The sequence below is a fragment of the Eptesicus fuscus genome, chromosome 3 (assembly GCF_027574615.1).
Source record: "Eptesicus fuscus isolate TK198812 chromosome 3, DD_ASM_mEF_20220401, whole genome shotgun sequence".
NCBI lineage: Eukaryota > Metazoa > Chordata > Mammalia > Chiroptera > Vespertilionidae > Eptesicus > Eptesicus fuscus.
The window spans coordinates 81,675,028-81,690,367 of record NC_072475.1 but is presented as its reverse complement, the minus strand read 5'-3'; the positions used below and the strand labels follow the sequence as shown (position 1 = coordinate 81,690,367).

At 40.8% G+C, this 15,340-nt stretch overlaps 2 protein-coding genes across 2 annotated transcripts in view; both read left to right on the top strand.

The window, feature by feature from the left end:
• SENP7 (SUMO specific peptidase 7) overlaps positions 1-2,975 on the top strand; it is a 163,987-nt gene extending 161,012 nt beyond the window's left edge. Inside the window, exon 24 of the mRNA XM_054714050.1 lies at positions 1,193-2,975. Within this exon, the coding sequence (XP_054570025.1) occupies positions 1,193-1,330 (138 nt within the window). The 3' untranslated portion in view covers positions 1,331-2,975. The remainder of the gene's footprint in view (positions 1-1,192) is intronic.
• Positions 2,976-7,852: 4,877 nt separating this feature from the next.
• IMPG2 (interphotoreceptor matrix proteoglycan 2) overlaps positions 7,853-15,340 on the top strand; it is a 98,599-nt gene continuing 91,111 nt past the window's right edge. Inside the window, exons 1-2 of the mRNA XM_054712260.1 lie at positions 7,853-7,937; positions 8,414-8,665. Coding sequence (XP_054568235.1) covers positions 7,853-7,937; positions 8,414-8,665 — 337 coding nt within the window. The remainder of the gene's footprint in view (positions 7,938-8,413; positions 8,666-15,340) is intronic.

The following is a 15,340-nucleotide window of genomic DNA, read 5'->3' as shown; positions in this document are numbered from 1 at the left end:
TTATAAGGTGCAGTTACAACTTTTGGTATAATTGGAGAGGAATAACATAGCAGAATATGGTACATGTTATGGAAGTCACTGAAACATGTAAATATTTTTTTCACAATGGAAGTTCATTAAAGGGAGCCAATTCTAGTCTTCTAATACTCTTTCCAAAGAGATTTGGTTTTATTTTTAGAATATTCTAAGTTCCTTATTACATATTTTGAGTTTATTACATAATTCTACTTTAATAGCCTCAGTCAGTAGAATATGCTTCTAATATAGGTTGTAAGATTTCTGGGGCGGTGGGGAGGAGTGTGGGGGAGAAACTAAAAAAAACTAAACCACGTGTTTTACAAATTTGTGCATAAATTTGTGGAAAAAAAATAGGTCTGGGATGGATCACTCAAAACCTGTGGAACATGTAACTAAGCCCTAACAAAAACAATATTAATTCTAATTAAAATACTCGCATAGTTAAATCACCACTGACATTTGCTCTGAGCATCATAGTCCATTTTTTCAGCATTATACCCTGGGACTCTTAATTTCTTCTTCAAGCTGTAAATCCTTCTTATATCTGGCTTCTAATAGTTTCATCAAATTTATAAACCTGATCTAGAGGTAGCCTTCTTCAGCAGTTATTTTTTTAAAAACTTGCAACTTCCTTATTAAGCTTAACATAATGGAAAATACAGCAGTTCTTGAAGCCAATAAATTGGCTGTTTTTTGCACTAAAAGAAGGCACTTCTTCAGAATTTGATGTGTTTTTTGTTTTTTTAAATCTGAGATTCTTCATTTACTGCTAAGACTTCCTCTTTGTTTTAATAATTTCAAAATATTAACATGTTGGAAAAAATTGTGTTCAAATGAACCTGACTTCTGCATTGAGCTGTATCATTCTCTAATACTAATCTGTTTTGCACTAATCAGTTAAACACCATTGTAACAGAACAAACAGGATTTATTTTTGATGTTCATAAGTTAACAATTTAATGAAAATGTTCTAAAATGATAATGGTGATGGTTGCACAACTTTGTGTATATACTGAAAACCATTCAATTGCATATCTTAGGTGAATTTTACGGTATGTGAATGATATCTTAACAAAGTTGTTATTTAAATAAAGTTGGCAATTTCTCATAAAAATGAAATTCAAACAAGTTTGAATCATACCACTAAAATGATTGTATTCTTTCTTTTCTCTAGGATCCTATTGTTAACTTTGAACTTCCGATTCATTTGGAGAAATGGTTTCCTCGTCATGTAATAAAGACCAAACGGGAGGATATTCGAGAGCTCATTTTGAAACTTCATTTGCAGCAGCAGAAGGGCAGCAGTAGCTAGTTAATCTGCACAAAGATGACAGATGTTCTACACGATTACAGGAAAGCTGCTTACCAGCATTTGTGTTAGCCAGCTCACAGAGAAGAAAATAACTTGTAGTAGTTTTATAAGTCATTGGCCTTTATTTAAAATATATAAGGTGTATTATTAGATTGTTGGGATCTTATAGATGGAGAGGAAATGGGGGTGAGATACATAAACTTATTAGATAGAAATGGAAATTTCATAAATATTTGATATTTTTCTGATTTAATATGCTTGGATTATGCAATAGCATATGTAATGTGGGAATGTTTTTGTAGATAATAAGACTATGTGATCTGTACTTCCACATAACGGGAGCTGAGGGGAGCTAGGTCCTCCCTGCTAACAGCCCCAGTGCTTGTCAGATTCTTTGACAAGTCACATAATATTGTAATTCTATTCTTTGCAGCTCAAGCATGCAGTATGAATACTGTGTATTTTTTTTAATGAATTTAGTATCAAGGCTTCAGAAAGTGCCATTTATGGCATCCCTTCTGTATGTGTAAAAGAAGACATAATGTTAGCAAGATGATAAAAATCCAGTCTTTCAAAGCGCAGCTTATTTTTCTCATCTGCTAAATGGAACCATTACTCTGCTGTAATTTTTTTCCCTTTTTTTTTTTTTTAATTTCATATGTGGGGAACTGAGAATTTAGTTCATTCAGGGTGAAATTTGTAACAAAAAATGTTTTAAAAATTATATATGTAACTCAATTTGAAGTATAGTTATATACTGACTGCTACATTACCCCAGAATATATGTACACAATTTATGTAAGTATAGAAGATAAAATTGGTGTCCTTATAATTTTAATTAAAAAATACCCTCAAAGTCTTATTTATTGTTAGAACTAAATACATAATTTTATAACTCTGTTACCCAGTATTCATCTGTAAAGCCAGATTGTTATCATTGCTTTTATATTTTTAAATTGGACATTTTAGAGACCTGTAATTCCCATGGAGCTTACTTTTTTTAATTAAATGTTTAGGTAACAGTTATAAATTCATGTGCTGAGGGTGGTATTATAGAAATACTTCACAACCCTCTAATGTTATCAAGAATATTTTGAGGGGACAATTATAATGTATTTTCTCAGATAAGGAAAATTTTTTTTTAAAGAATATTTTAATCTTCTGTTTTAAGCATCTCTTGGATTTACATTGTAACTGTATATAAAGCAGTGAAACAAAGGAAATTTCAGATAAAGCTAAAAGTAGGAACATTTTATTTCAAAATCATGTGAATTGATATTATCAGTTAAGCCTCAGTGTTTTTAAGCTTTTGTTAATCTTGTCACCATCTTTATATTGTTAAAGGTATTTGTCTTTTGGAAGTTTCCTATAAAGAATCTTATAATTACATGTTTCATTCCCAATTTATGTGTGTGTAGGAGGGGACTTTTTTAGGTGACTATTAATGGTTTCATACATTGAATTTTGGTAAAGTAAATATATAATACATTTTCTTGTGACTTCTTAACATTTTTGTTTGTGTGTTTTTCAAAGATACCACTGTCTTTTATCATGTTTTGAAGACTGTTTAAAATTCGTTTTCCTAAATTCATGTGGAAATGCTTTGAGAACATCAACATTTTATATTAAACATATTTACAATTCATTAGATTGAGGTATAATTTTTTAAAGAAATGCGTGACAGTCTTAGAAATAAATGCGTGACAGTCTTAGAAATAAATTTTTACAGTGGCCAGTGCATATCATGTGGCTGATGCTTAGATTAATTTTCCTTTCTGTTTTAACAAGCATATTGCTAATTTGATTGTCAGTTCAGGAAACATTTGGGAATTTTCTAGGTACAATAAAATGAATGATAGACCTTCTGAACTCTTTATACTATAATGGGAGAAGTGGACATATGAACAATCTTAATATTCCCTGGTAAAAGCAATCGTAAGTTTCTTTGTGACCACAAGAGGGAGTTCATCCGTGTGTGTGTGTGTGTGTGTGTGTGTGTGTGTGTGTGTGTGTACCCCTGTGTGCTAGGGAGAGGTGGAGAGGTAGTAAGAGAGTTGTCGGTGGACAGGGAAAACTTTCCTAAAGAAGATACTACTATTTTTAATTCACAACACTTGGGGTTAAAAGTAAAATGGTAGATTTTCAAAAATATGTTTTTATTGAGTTTTAGAGAGAGGAAGGGAGAGGGATAGAGAGGAACATCATTGATCAGCTGCCTCCTGCACACCCCCAACTGGGGATCAAGCCTGCAAACTGGGCATGTTCCCTGACTGGGAATCAAACCAGTGACCTCTTGGTTCCTGGGTCGACGTTCAACCGCTGAGTCACACCAGCTAGGCGAGGGATAGCTTTTAAAAAAGAGTGATATTCAACCACCTTGGAAAAAGTTTATTAAAGTGAATTGATTAAATCAACTTTTCTCTTTTGTTAGGGAGAAAACAGGTCTAGACTCATCATACAGAGCCCTTTCTAAACTGGTTTCTATCTTTATCCTCATCTTTCCACTCTGACTTACTTTTCAGTCATATAAAATTATTAATTTACTAGTAGCCCATTTGCAGGAAAATCCTGCAAGCGGCTGTTGCGGTGGCGTGTGCTGCCGCTGCCGCCGCCTTTGTGGCCACCGCGCCTGCACCCGCTCACCACTGCCGCCCGCCCCGCTCCGCCCCTTTCCACCCCGCTCCGCCCCGCCCATTCCACCCCGTTCCACCCTGCTCCGCCCCACCCGGGCTTTCCCTCTGGCAGCCACCTTGCTTTCCGCTTTTCCTCCCTCTTCCTTCTAAGTTATCTTCAGTCTTCACTCCTCCCTCTCTCAGCGTATGCAAATTAACCGCCATCTTTGTTGGGTAATTTGCATACTCGTCCTGATTGGCTGGTGGGCGTGGCTTTGGCTGGTGGGCGTGGCTTGGGCGTAGCAAAGGTGTGGTCAATTTGAATATTACTATTTTATTAGGTAGGATACTTAATAACTTTTGGCTTAACACCAAGTTTAAGCCTTTTATTCATAGGAAATTACCTTGGTTTTTTTTCTTTTCAATACCGTTTCTTTGGAAATGTACTGAGCTTAAATAAATGTGAACTGTCAGATGTAGTCAACATTTTTTTTTAATGGTGAAAAAGACCTTTAATGGTTAACTGTGTCTGGACTGGAGAACTGAGTGGACATGCATGCTCGGAAGGCCTGCTGGAGCAGATTGTATAAAACCCTGCTTCCCTCTGCAGTCTATCGTAACTGGGTGTGGAAGTTTGGGAAGTGCCCACAGACATGGTTCTGGGTGGATGAGGCTTCCTTATGCGGTCTGGTGTGGTCTGCGTAAGGTGGTTTCCTCTCTTACATTCTTTCTGGCGGCTGGAGAAATAAGGGTCAGGACTCCTACAGAGACTCCCGTTGAAGATATGCTTTATTTGATGCACTGGTTTCTGGGCTGTGTATCAAATACAAATGAAAGGAGCTAGGTTATGGACTGTTGTCCTGGGAATGTGAACGTCACTTGGAACCCAAGATCATCGGTGGTTGTTTGGAATAGATGTTGCAACATTGCATCTCCACACCTCAGGCCTGCACATGCCAGCCCTTCTTTCTAGAACACCCTTTCACTACTTCCTGTCAACTTTATTTTTTTCCAAATCTGGCTCAAATGTCATCACCCCACATTTGCTCAAACAGAATAATTCATTACCTCTCCTGTACCCCCATAATGACTTGTTTATATTTCTCTCATCAGTTTTATGTCATTGTTTGTATACATGTTTTCACCGATAGGCCACATGCTCCTAAAGGACAAACGTTTTGCATTTGATGTATTTAGCATGTTAGTAGCATATAGTGAACACCTGGAAACTTTTGCTGAATCAGTAAATGATTGTCAACTCATTTGGAATTAAAGAATGGATGAAAGAACCTGGTACTTGTTATTTCTAAGCACAATGTTTAATTTCTTACCAGCTTATAATTGGGGGTATATTTCTTGAAGCATAAGGACCATCAGATGAGGTTTTGAAATATTTCCTAAAAAGAATCTCAATGAAAACTCAAGGAATATTTTTTTCTGAGTAATTAAAATTAGATAATCTTTTCATCTATAGAAAAAACCAAAATTCTTGGTAAGACTTTCAAGGTATTTCATAATGGACCTCCTTCATTTCCAACCTATTTTCCCCGAGTCTCCTGTTCCTGCTTTAGCAAATATATTCCTATTTTCTGTACAGATTGTGTATTTTTCCACCTTATTGATCATGACCAGATTTTTTCCCTAACTCCCATCTCCTCCCACTAACCCTCTCCACCTCTGCCCACTGAAATGCCACTGCACCAGGCCATTCAAGGCCTAGCTGAAATGTTATCTTCTCTGATAAACCCCTTTAGTATTCCAGTTGGAATTAATCTTTTTCCTGGGTTCCCATGCACAACCTTATGGTAGTCATTACATACTGCCTTGTGTTATAGATGCAATTATTCTAAGAATGCTACAGTTAAAAAGTACACTAAATGTGAAGTTAAAATGAATTGATAAAATGGTAAATGTATTTAGAAGAAAATGAAGTCAGCTGAAGTTTTCATACTATTTTTTTAAGTACAGATTTCTGAAATCTTTCAAACTATTCTTTATAGAATATAATAACCATTGTTAAAGTTCTTAAGTAAATACTTGTAATATAATTTAAATTAGGGAAAATTTATTCCATTCTGCAGTTTGAACAAAAGAGAATTCCAAAATTTGAAACCTCTTAAAACTTTATGAACACTTGTAATGAAAGATAAATAGTATATATTAGTTTACAAAGAATTTGCATATATCCTATTTTTTCCCAGCAACCCTGTGATATAGACAGAGATGATCATACCTAATTTCTTCGGTGAGTAAATCAGTTAAAGGAGTTTAGGTTCACCAAAATCAAATATTAAGTGGTAAAAACAGGTTTGAACTCAGGGTTGCCCAGGGTTTTTCTCATTCTAAGTACAGAAATGTTTCCAGAATACTGTGAATCTCAGAAGATCTCCTGGCTTGTTGGAGTAGGCCATCAAAAAGAATTTCCAAGTAGCTTTTTTTTTCTTCCATTTTTATTTTTTATTATAGTATTTAAAAAAATTTTTTTTCCTTAACCCCTCATAATCCCCCCCCCCGTCCCCCCGCCGCCCCCCCCCCCCCCCCCCCCACACACACTCATGCCTTTTGTTACCTTAAAGTTCTCCACTGAGCCTCACCAGCCAGGCCGTCCTTGGTCTAAATTATCAACATGAAACTTTTCTTTGAACTTTCTAATTTCACTTACTAGTAAAATTTTCAGCTTTTTCCTCCTACTCAGCAATAGTTTGGCAAATAAAATTCTTACCAATATATTGCAAATGCTTCTGTGCACATGTATTTATTTAATGGTCATTGAGATTTGTGAGCTTAAATAAGGGCTGAAAATGTGGTTTGTATGAGCTTGTATTAAAAAATACACTTGAGCTTTTCTTAAACCATAAAACAAAGGATGATTTAACTAACACACTTAGTTTAGGATTCTTCAGAGAAAATGTGCTTTAGATTGTTAGAAAACATTTTTTTTTTTAAAAGAGAACTCCTGAGGTATATGACATAAGATAAATTCAATGCTATTTGATAGTAAATTCTAGCTTCCACAAGGATTATAATGAAATTGTTTTCTAGGTTTATTTGATAAAAACAACTGTAATAATACAAAGAATTTTGTCTGGTCCTCTGGGATGCGGGATAACACACTGGGCCTTACCAAATTAAGCAATAAAGTTATTATCACATAGTTATCATTTATATTGTGTGTGGTATGCACCAAGTACTATTCTAAGCATTTTCTGTATATTACCTAATTAAATCTTCACAATAGCTCTATCATAGTAGTAGCTTTACTACTACTATCCCATTTTCTAGATAAGGAAGAAGACATAGTAAGTGATTATAGTGAAAGATCTTCAAATTTTTTATCAAGGAAGAAAATTTAAGGACAGTGCAGTAGATTTATTACAAAGAGAAACAGCTTTAAGAAAACTAATTTTGTGTATAGATCTGTACTTACGAAATAGACAGGTATAGTCAGTTTGGACATTTTATGCTTATAAATTGTTGGTTCTAGAAGAACCTGGAGAACATTTAGTCGAATTGATAAGATTCGACTAATAGACTCATGAAAATTGTAAAACTTAGTGAAACATACATGAAACATTATTTTTAAGCAAACTGCTTATTAAAGGCCAGGGGAGTGTTAGTAAAGAGCTTAGAGGGCTAGATTAGAATAAAGAAATTGTCTCTCCCCATCTGTCCTAATTAGCTTATCTCTCCTGCTCCCATAGCATGCGGAAGAGAGAAGAGTGAGGGGTACTTTGAAAGGACACCGTTTTTATTCACGCTCATTTATGATGGTTTTGGAATGTTTGCCAATTCTCAAACATAATTTTTTATATGTTAGATCTTTCCTGTAACAATTTGTTATTGGAAGCTTCAAGGCTTTGGTGCTCAGTTAAGAATTTTGGCCTCTCCTCATCTCTTTGGTTTTGGCCAAATGATTATGTTTCCTCATTCTGGGAAGATTTCTTTGGGCATTTTGATATTTGTCCTGATAGAAGAAAACCTTCCATCATTAACAGGTACTTTAAAATTGACATTATTTTTATCCTTTTTTATATCTGTAATGTATTCTCTCTCAAATAATATTTGATGTGACTGCTATAAGAAATTGAATCAAATACTACTCTATTAATCTTTGATATTGATTCATTTAAACTGTTTTAAAAGCTCTCCAATAATTTTGGTTTTCCTCTTCGTTAGTATTTCCTGGTTCACACCTTACTTCCTTTTACTTCTTGTATTGAATTTGGATGTATACTTGACTTCAATAACTAACAATCTCGAAATGAAGGAGTAGGAGTTAAATGGAGAAAAGATTGAATACTTCACTCCTCTCCTCCTTAGGCACACATGTCTATAATCTGAGATTGTCTTGAAAAATCCTGATGTGGCACAAATGTCATTTTTTGGGGTTACCTTTCAGTTTTTCTTTGTTACCTTTCGAACTGTATCTTCATTTATCATCAGAAGCCTTGTTTATGCCTTCACTCTGTAGCACAAACCAACTTATCTTTAGAAGAAACCCAAGAACCCGCGAGTGCAATTTCTTTTCTCCCGACTGAATCAGAATCCGAAGACTCTTCCCTGTCCCGTGGCAACAAACGGCCTCGGGGCCACAGAGAAGCTGAGAGACACTGGTTGCTTAGAAGAAGGCGATCCACTCTGTTTCCCAATGGAGTCAAAGTCTGCCCGGATGAAAGCGTTACAGAGGCCGTGGCAAACCATGTGAAATATTTTCAAGTTCGAGGTAAGCAAACATCGGAATCCTTGGACTCTCTAATGGCATTCAAACATGTTGTGTATCATTATAATTCACAATTTGTGATCATTTAGGTAGGGACTGAGCCAAATATCTTTCTACTAGCTATGGAAAAGGGACTTGCTAAGTATTGTATTTATACACCTTTAGAGGAAAGTTGACATTTTTTAAAGATAGGAAATGATTTCCTTTTTAAAAAATATATATTTTATTGATTTTTTTACAGAGAGGAAGGTAGAGGGATAGAGAGTTAGAAACATCGATGAGAGAGAAACATCAATCAGCCGCCTCCTGCACACCCCCTACTGGGGATGTGCCCGAAACCAAGGTACATGTCCTTGACCGGAATCGAACCTGGGACCCTTCAGTCCGCAGGCCGACGCTCTATCCACTGAGCCAAACCAGTTAGGGTGATTTACTTCTTTTTAAGCACTTTAAAAATATCAGTTTATGTTATGGGATAAATGAATTATAATTTTTACTTCATTACAGTAATTTTCCTAAATATACCTACAAAATATATCTATACTTATCTATTTGACTAATTAGTTACTTTATATACATAAAGTATCAATTTTAATATTTTATAGTGTAGACATTCTATAGACTCATGCTGGTTGTTTGGTTGGTACACATAAAACTCTGACATCTAAAATGATGGCACTTCTCACAATAGACCTTACTGCAACAAAAGTAGGATTTTATTTTTAGCTAAACAGGATTTGATTTCATACCTTTTTATTATGTAAAGTCATTCTCTGTTTCCTCTATATACTAACCAAAATTACCTAATTGACCATAATATATCCCTTAGATATTTGGAGGGCTCCCAAACTCTGCTTTTTACCCCTCAAGAACCAACAAAAAGCCATAAGATAGATGTGATGCTAGTAAATTAAAGTGGAGAAAGATGATGAAGTGATGGTGAAACCAGGCTTGTTCATTCATGTTTAAATATATTCAGTAAATGTTTATTTAGCATTTACTTCACTCAGAGCTGCTACTTTATCTTCTCCTTATTTTCCTCCATTTTGTCCTTCCACTCGTCCTCCCTCACTAAAGCAAGTGTTTTAAAAATAAAAAAATAATAACAGATATTACATATATTTATATATTTGTTTTTTTGTTTGGTAAAGTGGCATAATGTGTTAGCACCTTTTATTTTTTTGGAGAATATTTATATCTCTTGATTATATTTGGGACCTATCAAACATTATTAAGCAATTAGAGGCCTAGTGAATGAAATTCGTGCACAGAGGGGGGTGCGGGTCCCTCAGCCCGGCCTGCACTCTCTCCAATCTGGGACCCCTCAGGGATCAGGCCTAAACCAGCAGTCTGACATTCCTCTCACAATCCAGGACCGCTGGCTTCTAACTGCTCACCTGCCAGCCTGCCTGATTGCCCCTAACCGCTCTACCTGCCTGCCTGGTCGCCCCTAATCACTCTCCCCTGCCGGCCTGGTCACCCCTAACTGCTCTCCCCTGCCGGCCTAATCACCCCTAACTGCTCTCCCCTGCCGGCCGGGTCGCCCCTAACTGCTCTCCCCTGCTGGCCTAATAGCCCCTAACTGCTCTCCCCTGCCAGCCTGATTCCCCTAACCACCTCTGCCTCAGCCCCTGCCACCGTGGCTTTGTTTGGAGGGACGTCTGGTCTAATTAGCATATTACCCTTTCACGGTGAGCAGTGAATTCTGGGAAACATGGGGAAGCGGCCCTATGACTCAAAGACCAGGGATTAGACAGGAAGCTGGGAGGTCTGGTCTCACTCAGCAGAGGGCGGGTCTTGGATCATGGGCGAGGCCTGGACTGTGTTTAGGTCTGAGAAGCCTCCCTCCTCCAGACACCGTTTGCTCAGTGACCTCCTGCACACCCCCGACCCGGGTTCAAACCCACAACATTTCAATGTACAGGACGAAGCTCCAACCAATGGAGCCACCCGGCCAGGGCAGTTATTCTTGGCTTTTCTCTTTTCTTTTCTTTTCTTTTCTTTTCTTTTCTTTTCTTTCTTTTCTTTTCTTTTCTTTTCTTTTCTTTTCTTTTCTTTTCTTTTCACTTTTTACTGTTTTTATTGTCTTTATTGTTGGAAGGTTTACATAGGTCCCCTTTCCCCTCATTAACCTTTTCCAGCCTACTACCCCCCTCCCCCCAGGCCCTCACCACCCCATTGTCTGTGTCCAGGGGTGATGCATATATGCACACAGGCCATTGGTTGATCTCTTCCCACCCACCCACCCTCCTCCGCCTTCCCTCTGAGGTTCCACAGTCTGTTCATACGTCTGTGTCTCTGGGTCTGTTTTTGTTCATCAGTGTATTGGGCTCATTAGGTATTAAAAGTGCTCTGCCTGTGATCACTTGGGTTTTCTAAAGATGCAGTCATATCATGTACAAATCTTTTTTCTTTTTCCAAATTTACTTGTGGACACATTGGGAATATAGATACCAGAAACAGAAGTCTGTGAATAAGTTGGGAATAGGATGCTTTTTCTTTCGTTACGTTGTGTATGTGATCCTGTGCTCCCACCGTGTTGAGGACACTGAGTACTCTGGCTGCAGGGAAGCTCTCATTGGCAACTCATCCACATAGAGCCATAGCCTCCCTCTCCATCAGCTGCAGCTCCCAGGACAGACGCATGCACCCCTCAGCAGAGGTGGGGGCACTTGGCCACCTCCCGCAGGCTTGCCCCCTATCATCACCCGGTTGGGGCCCACCTTCTGCATATCACCCTCTTGTTCCTACTCCCAGGCCATTCCATGCACTTCCTCTCACCCAGCCCCCTCTCTGCTCCCATCATGTCCGGAGCCCCAGGTGCGGTCCCTGCGAGGTCTGTGACAATCCCTATCAGACCATTTCATCTTATTCTTCCATGGCGTCCTGTGTTTATTCTGCCTCGTTAACTTGGCTTGAATCTGAACAGAAATGGCTCCATCTTCTATTCCTTTTGTGTCCTTTCCACCCCTAAGTTAATGCCGTGTCCTTAGTATATGGCTATGAGATGTCTCTATGACTGAGCTGGGAAACCTTTCAGGTTTCTCTTTCCTTTTCTTTCATCTCAGGATAACTGAGCTCTGGGGTTTGTGTGGGACCAAAGGCTCTGGGAATTCAATGCTGAGCCCTCTGAACTCATTTTATTCTTTATTGTATTATTTAATTCCTGGGGTTGAATTAAACATGAAAACAGAAGAAAATATACCCTTAGATATACAATCTGAGTTATTACCCGGAGATTTCTGCGGGAGCTGACACTGAGTTATGAGACCCATGTGTTTATTGGTCAGTTTCCTCACCTGTGGGACCAAGGTTGAAACTGCCCCTCAGATCATTTGGAGATTGGATGTGATGCATCCAGAGGGATTAACTGGTGGCTGGAAGAGTAAGATCGGAAGTCAACAGACACTTGTTTCCTTTACCAGGACAGAGTTAGAAAAACACAACTCTTTTTATCTTAACACCAGGAAGGGCTATGCCTGTGGGAGGAGGTGCAGGGAACCAAGGCTGCCCGCTTGCCCCTGCCCTGCGCTCCCTCCCTCCATCCCTGCACTGGCTCAGCTGCCTGGCTCGGCCCCTCCCCCATCGCAGAACCGCTCAACTCTGGCTCTGGCCCTGCCCATCCCACAGGGAGGAGCATGCGCAGTTTCTTGCAGACACGGAAGCAGCTGTGGAGTAGGGAGGTGGCCGTTTTTCCCGAGGAGGATGTTTGTGCTTTAAAGCTGATGCTCTCCATTCACCTCCCAGCAGTGAAGGCTGAGGGTTGCTGCAGGTGCTGAAGTCCTTGTTGAAGTCTCCGCTCCGGAGCCTCTCACAGTGGTGAGTCCACATCCTGGGAGGCTGCGCAGTGGAGGTACCACGTTCCTTTCAGGAGAAACTGAGGATTGATTGGAGCCTGCCAGCTGGGGGGAGAATCAGGAGGTCTGCCTTGCGCCCGCTTGCCAGTCCCCAGTCCCGCTCCACTGCCACCCAGCCTGGTTCCCCATGATTTCCAATTGGCCATCCAGTGATGGGAGCGGGGAGGGACCAAGAGGTGCTCCATGCACCTCCTTGTGACCAGTTGTCTCAGTCGTGACGCCTCTGCCTTTTATTATGACTAGTGGCCCGGTGCACAAAATTCATGCATGGAGGGGGCGGTTCCCTCAGCTCAGCCTGCACCCTATCCAATCGGGGACCCCTTGGGGGATGTCCAACTGCTGGTTTAGGCCTGATAAGGATCGAGCCTAAACTAGCAGTCGGACATCCCTCTTGCAATCTGGGACTGCTGGCTCCTAACCGCTCACCTGCCTGTCTGCCTGGTTGCCCCTAACTGCCTCTGCCTGCCTGATCACCCTAACTGCCCTCCATTGCCGGCCTGATCTCGCCCCCAACTGCCCTCTCCTGCCGACCTGATCTTGTCCCCAACTGCCCTCCCCTGCCAGCCTGATCTTGTCCCTAACTGCTCTCTCCTTGCTGGCCTGGTTGCTCCCAACTGCTCTCCCCTGCTGGCCTGATATTGCCCCCAACTGCCCTCCTCTGCTGGCCAATTTGGTTCTAACTCGTCAGTTTCTATGCAGTCAGTGTCAAAAGCTCTATCTCCTAGGCAGCTATTGGCTCCTCACAGTTGACCCAGATTTGGTTCTAATAGGTCAGTTTCTATGCCAGTCAGCGTCAAAAGCTCCACCTCCTAGGCAGCCATTGGCTCCTCACAGTTGACCCAGATTTGGTTCTAATTGGTCAGTTTCTATGCCAGTCAGTGTCTCTAGGCCTATCAATGGGGCCTGATCAGAGAGGCGGGGCTGATCAACAGCCCCTGTGGAGGCCTGGAAAGAAATGGATGCAGGGCTGCTGGCCAGGCTCTGAGGGAAAGAGAGAGGCAAGTGCTGGTCAAAAGCTGCCTCAGACGCTACAGATCAGCCCCTGCTTCTCTCTTCAGGTCTCTTTCCTGGCCTGATTCAAAGCCCCCTCAGCTCAGCAGTCACTGCTGGGTCACCTGGTTGGTCAGCCTTTGGTCATGATTGGTTGTTACACCCTGGCTTTTTATTATAGAGACTAGTGGCCCAGTGCATGAAATTTGTGCATGGGGGGGGGGTGGTGTCCCTCAGTCCAGCCTTCACCCTCTCCAATCTGGGACTCCTCGGGGGATGTCCCACTGCTGGGGGATGTCCCTGTGGGATCAGGCCTAAACCAGCAGTCGGACATCCCTCTCACAATCTGGGACCGCTAGCTCCTAACTGCTTACCTGCCTGCGTGCCCGATCACCCCTAACCACTCTGCCTTGCTGGCCTGCTTGCCCCCAACTGTCCCCCATTCCAGCCTTCTCACCCCCAACTGCCCCCCTCCCCACTGGCCTGATCGCCCCCAACAGCCCTCCCCTGCCAGCCTCATGGCCCCCAACTGCCCTCCCTGGCCAGAGGCCCTCTGCAGCCAGGCGTTGTGTACATGATCTTTATTGTTGAAATGACGCAAATGTTCCACACCCAGCCAATGCCGCTGCCAAGACAGCCAGGCCGCCAGACAGATATCTGGGCTGGGGGACCTCAGGCCACACACCCCCGTCCTGGCACTGGGCCAGGGGACCTGAGGCTATGCCCCCTGCCTGGCAGGGCTTGACAAGGGTGGGACTGGCCAGGTCTGGATCTAGCCCATTTGAGGGGTGGGGGGTGGATGGGTCTGGGTCTCACGCAATTTTGAGGTGCATATGAGTGGGCAGGGACTTGACTCTGGGTCCCGTGGTGAGCCCCAGACTCTGACAGGAGGAAGGTTTTCATATACATTTTACTAATTTTCTTTCATCTTTGACACTTCTATTATAGAGAAAGGGTAAATAGCAATATTAAATCATTTCCTCTAATTCAGTGGTTCTCAACTTTTCTAATGCCGCGACCCTTTAACACAGTTCCTCATGTTGTGGTGACCCCCAACCATAAAATTATTTTCGTTGCTACTTCATAACTGTAATTTTGCTACTGTTAATGAATCGTAATGTAAATATCTGTGTTTTCTGATGGTCTTAGGCTCTTCAGCAGCGGTTCTCAACCTGTGGGTCATGACCCACAGGTTGAGAACCGCTAGCAGGGTCACCTAAGATTTTTGGAAAACACAGATATTTACACTAGGATTCATTAACAGTAGCAAAATTACAGTTATGAAGTAGCAACGAAAATAATTTTATGGTTGGGGTCACCACAACATGAGGAACTGTGTTAAAGGGTCGTGGCATTAGAAAGGTTGAGAACAACTGCTCTAATTAATACCCGTTTAATGTGCACAAATTTCGTGCACTGGGTCACTAGTCTATAATAATAAAAGCATAATATGCTAATTAGACCAGACGACCTTCCGGACGAAGCTGCAGTGGCAGGGGCCAAGGCAGAGGTAGCTGCCACGGCTGCAGGGGCCGAACTCCTTGCACGAATTTTGTGCATCGGGCCTCTAGTACAAAATAATATTGAATGCAAACTGTAATTGAAAAATAAAAAATTTAAAAAAGAGGAAATCAGTTAAGAGCCATAACTTGTTTTAAGAAACAAAAGACAAACATCAAATTATATTATTTGAAAGAGGTTCCTTGCCCTTTGTTCCTCCAACCACATGCATGCATGTACCTCCTCCCCGTCATGCACATAAACATGTCCTCCACATAACACAACTTCTAAGCCTATCTCTTGACCAAAAGTTAATAAAGGAATCTTTTCT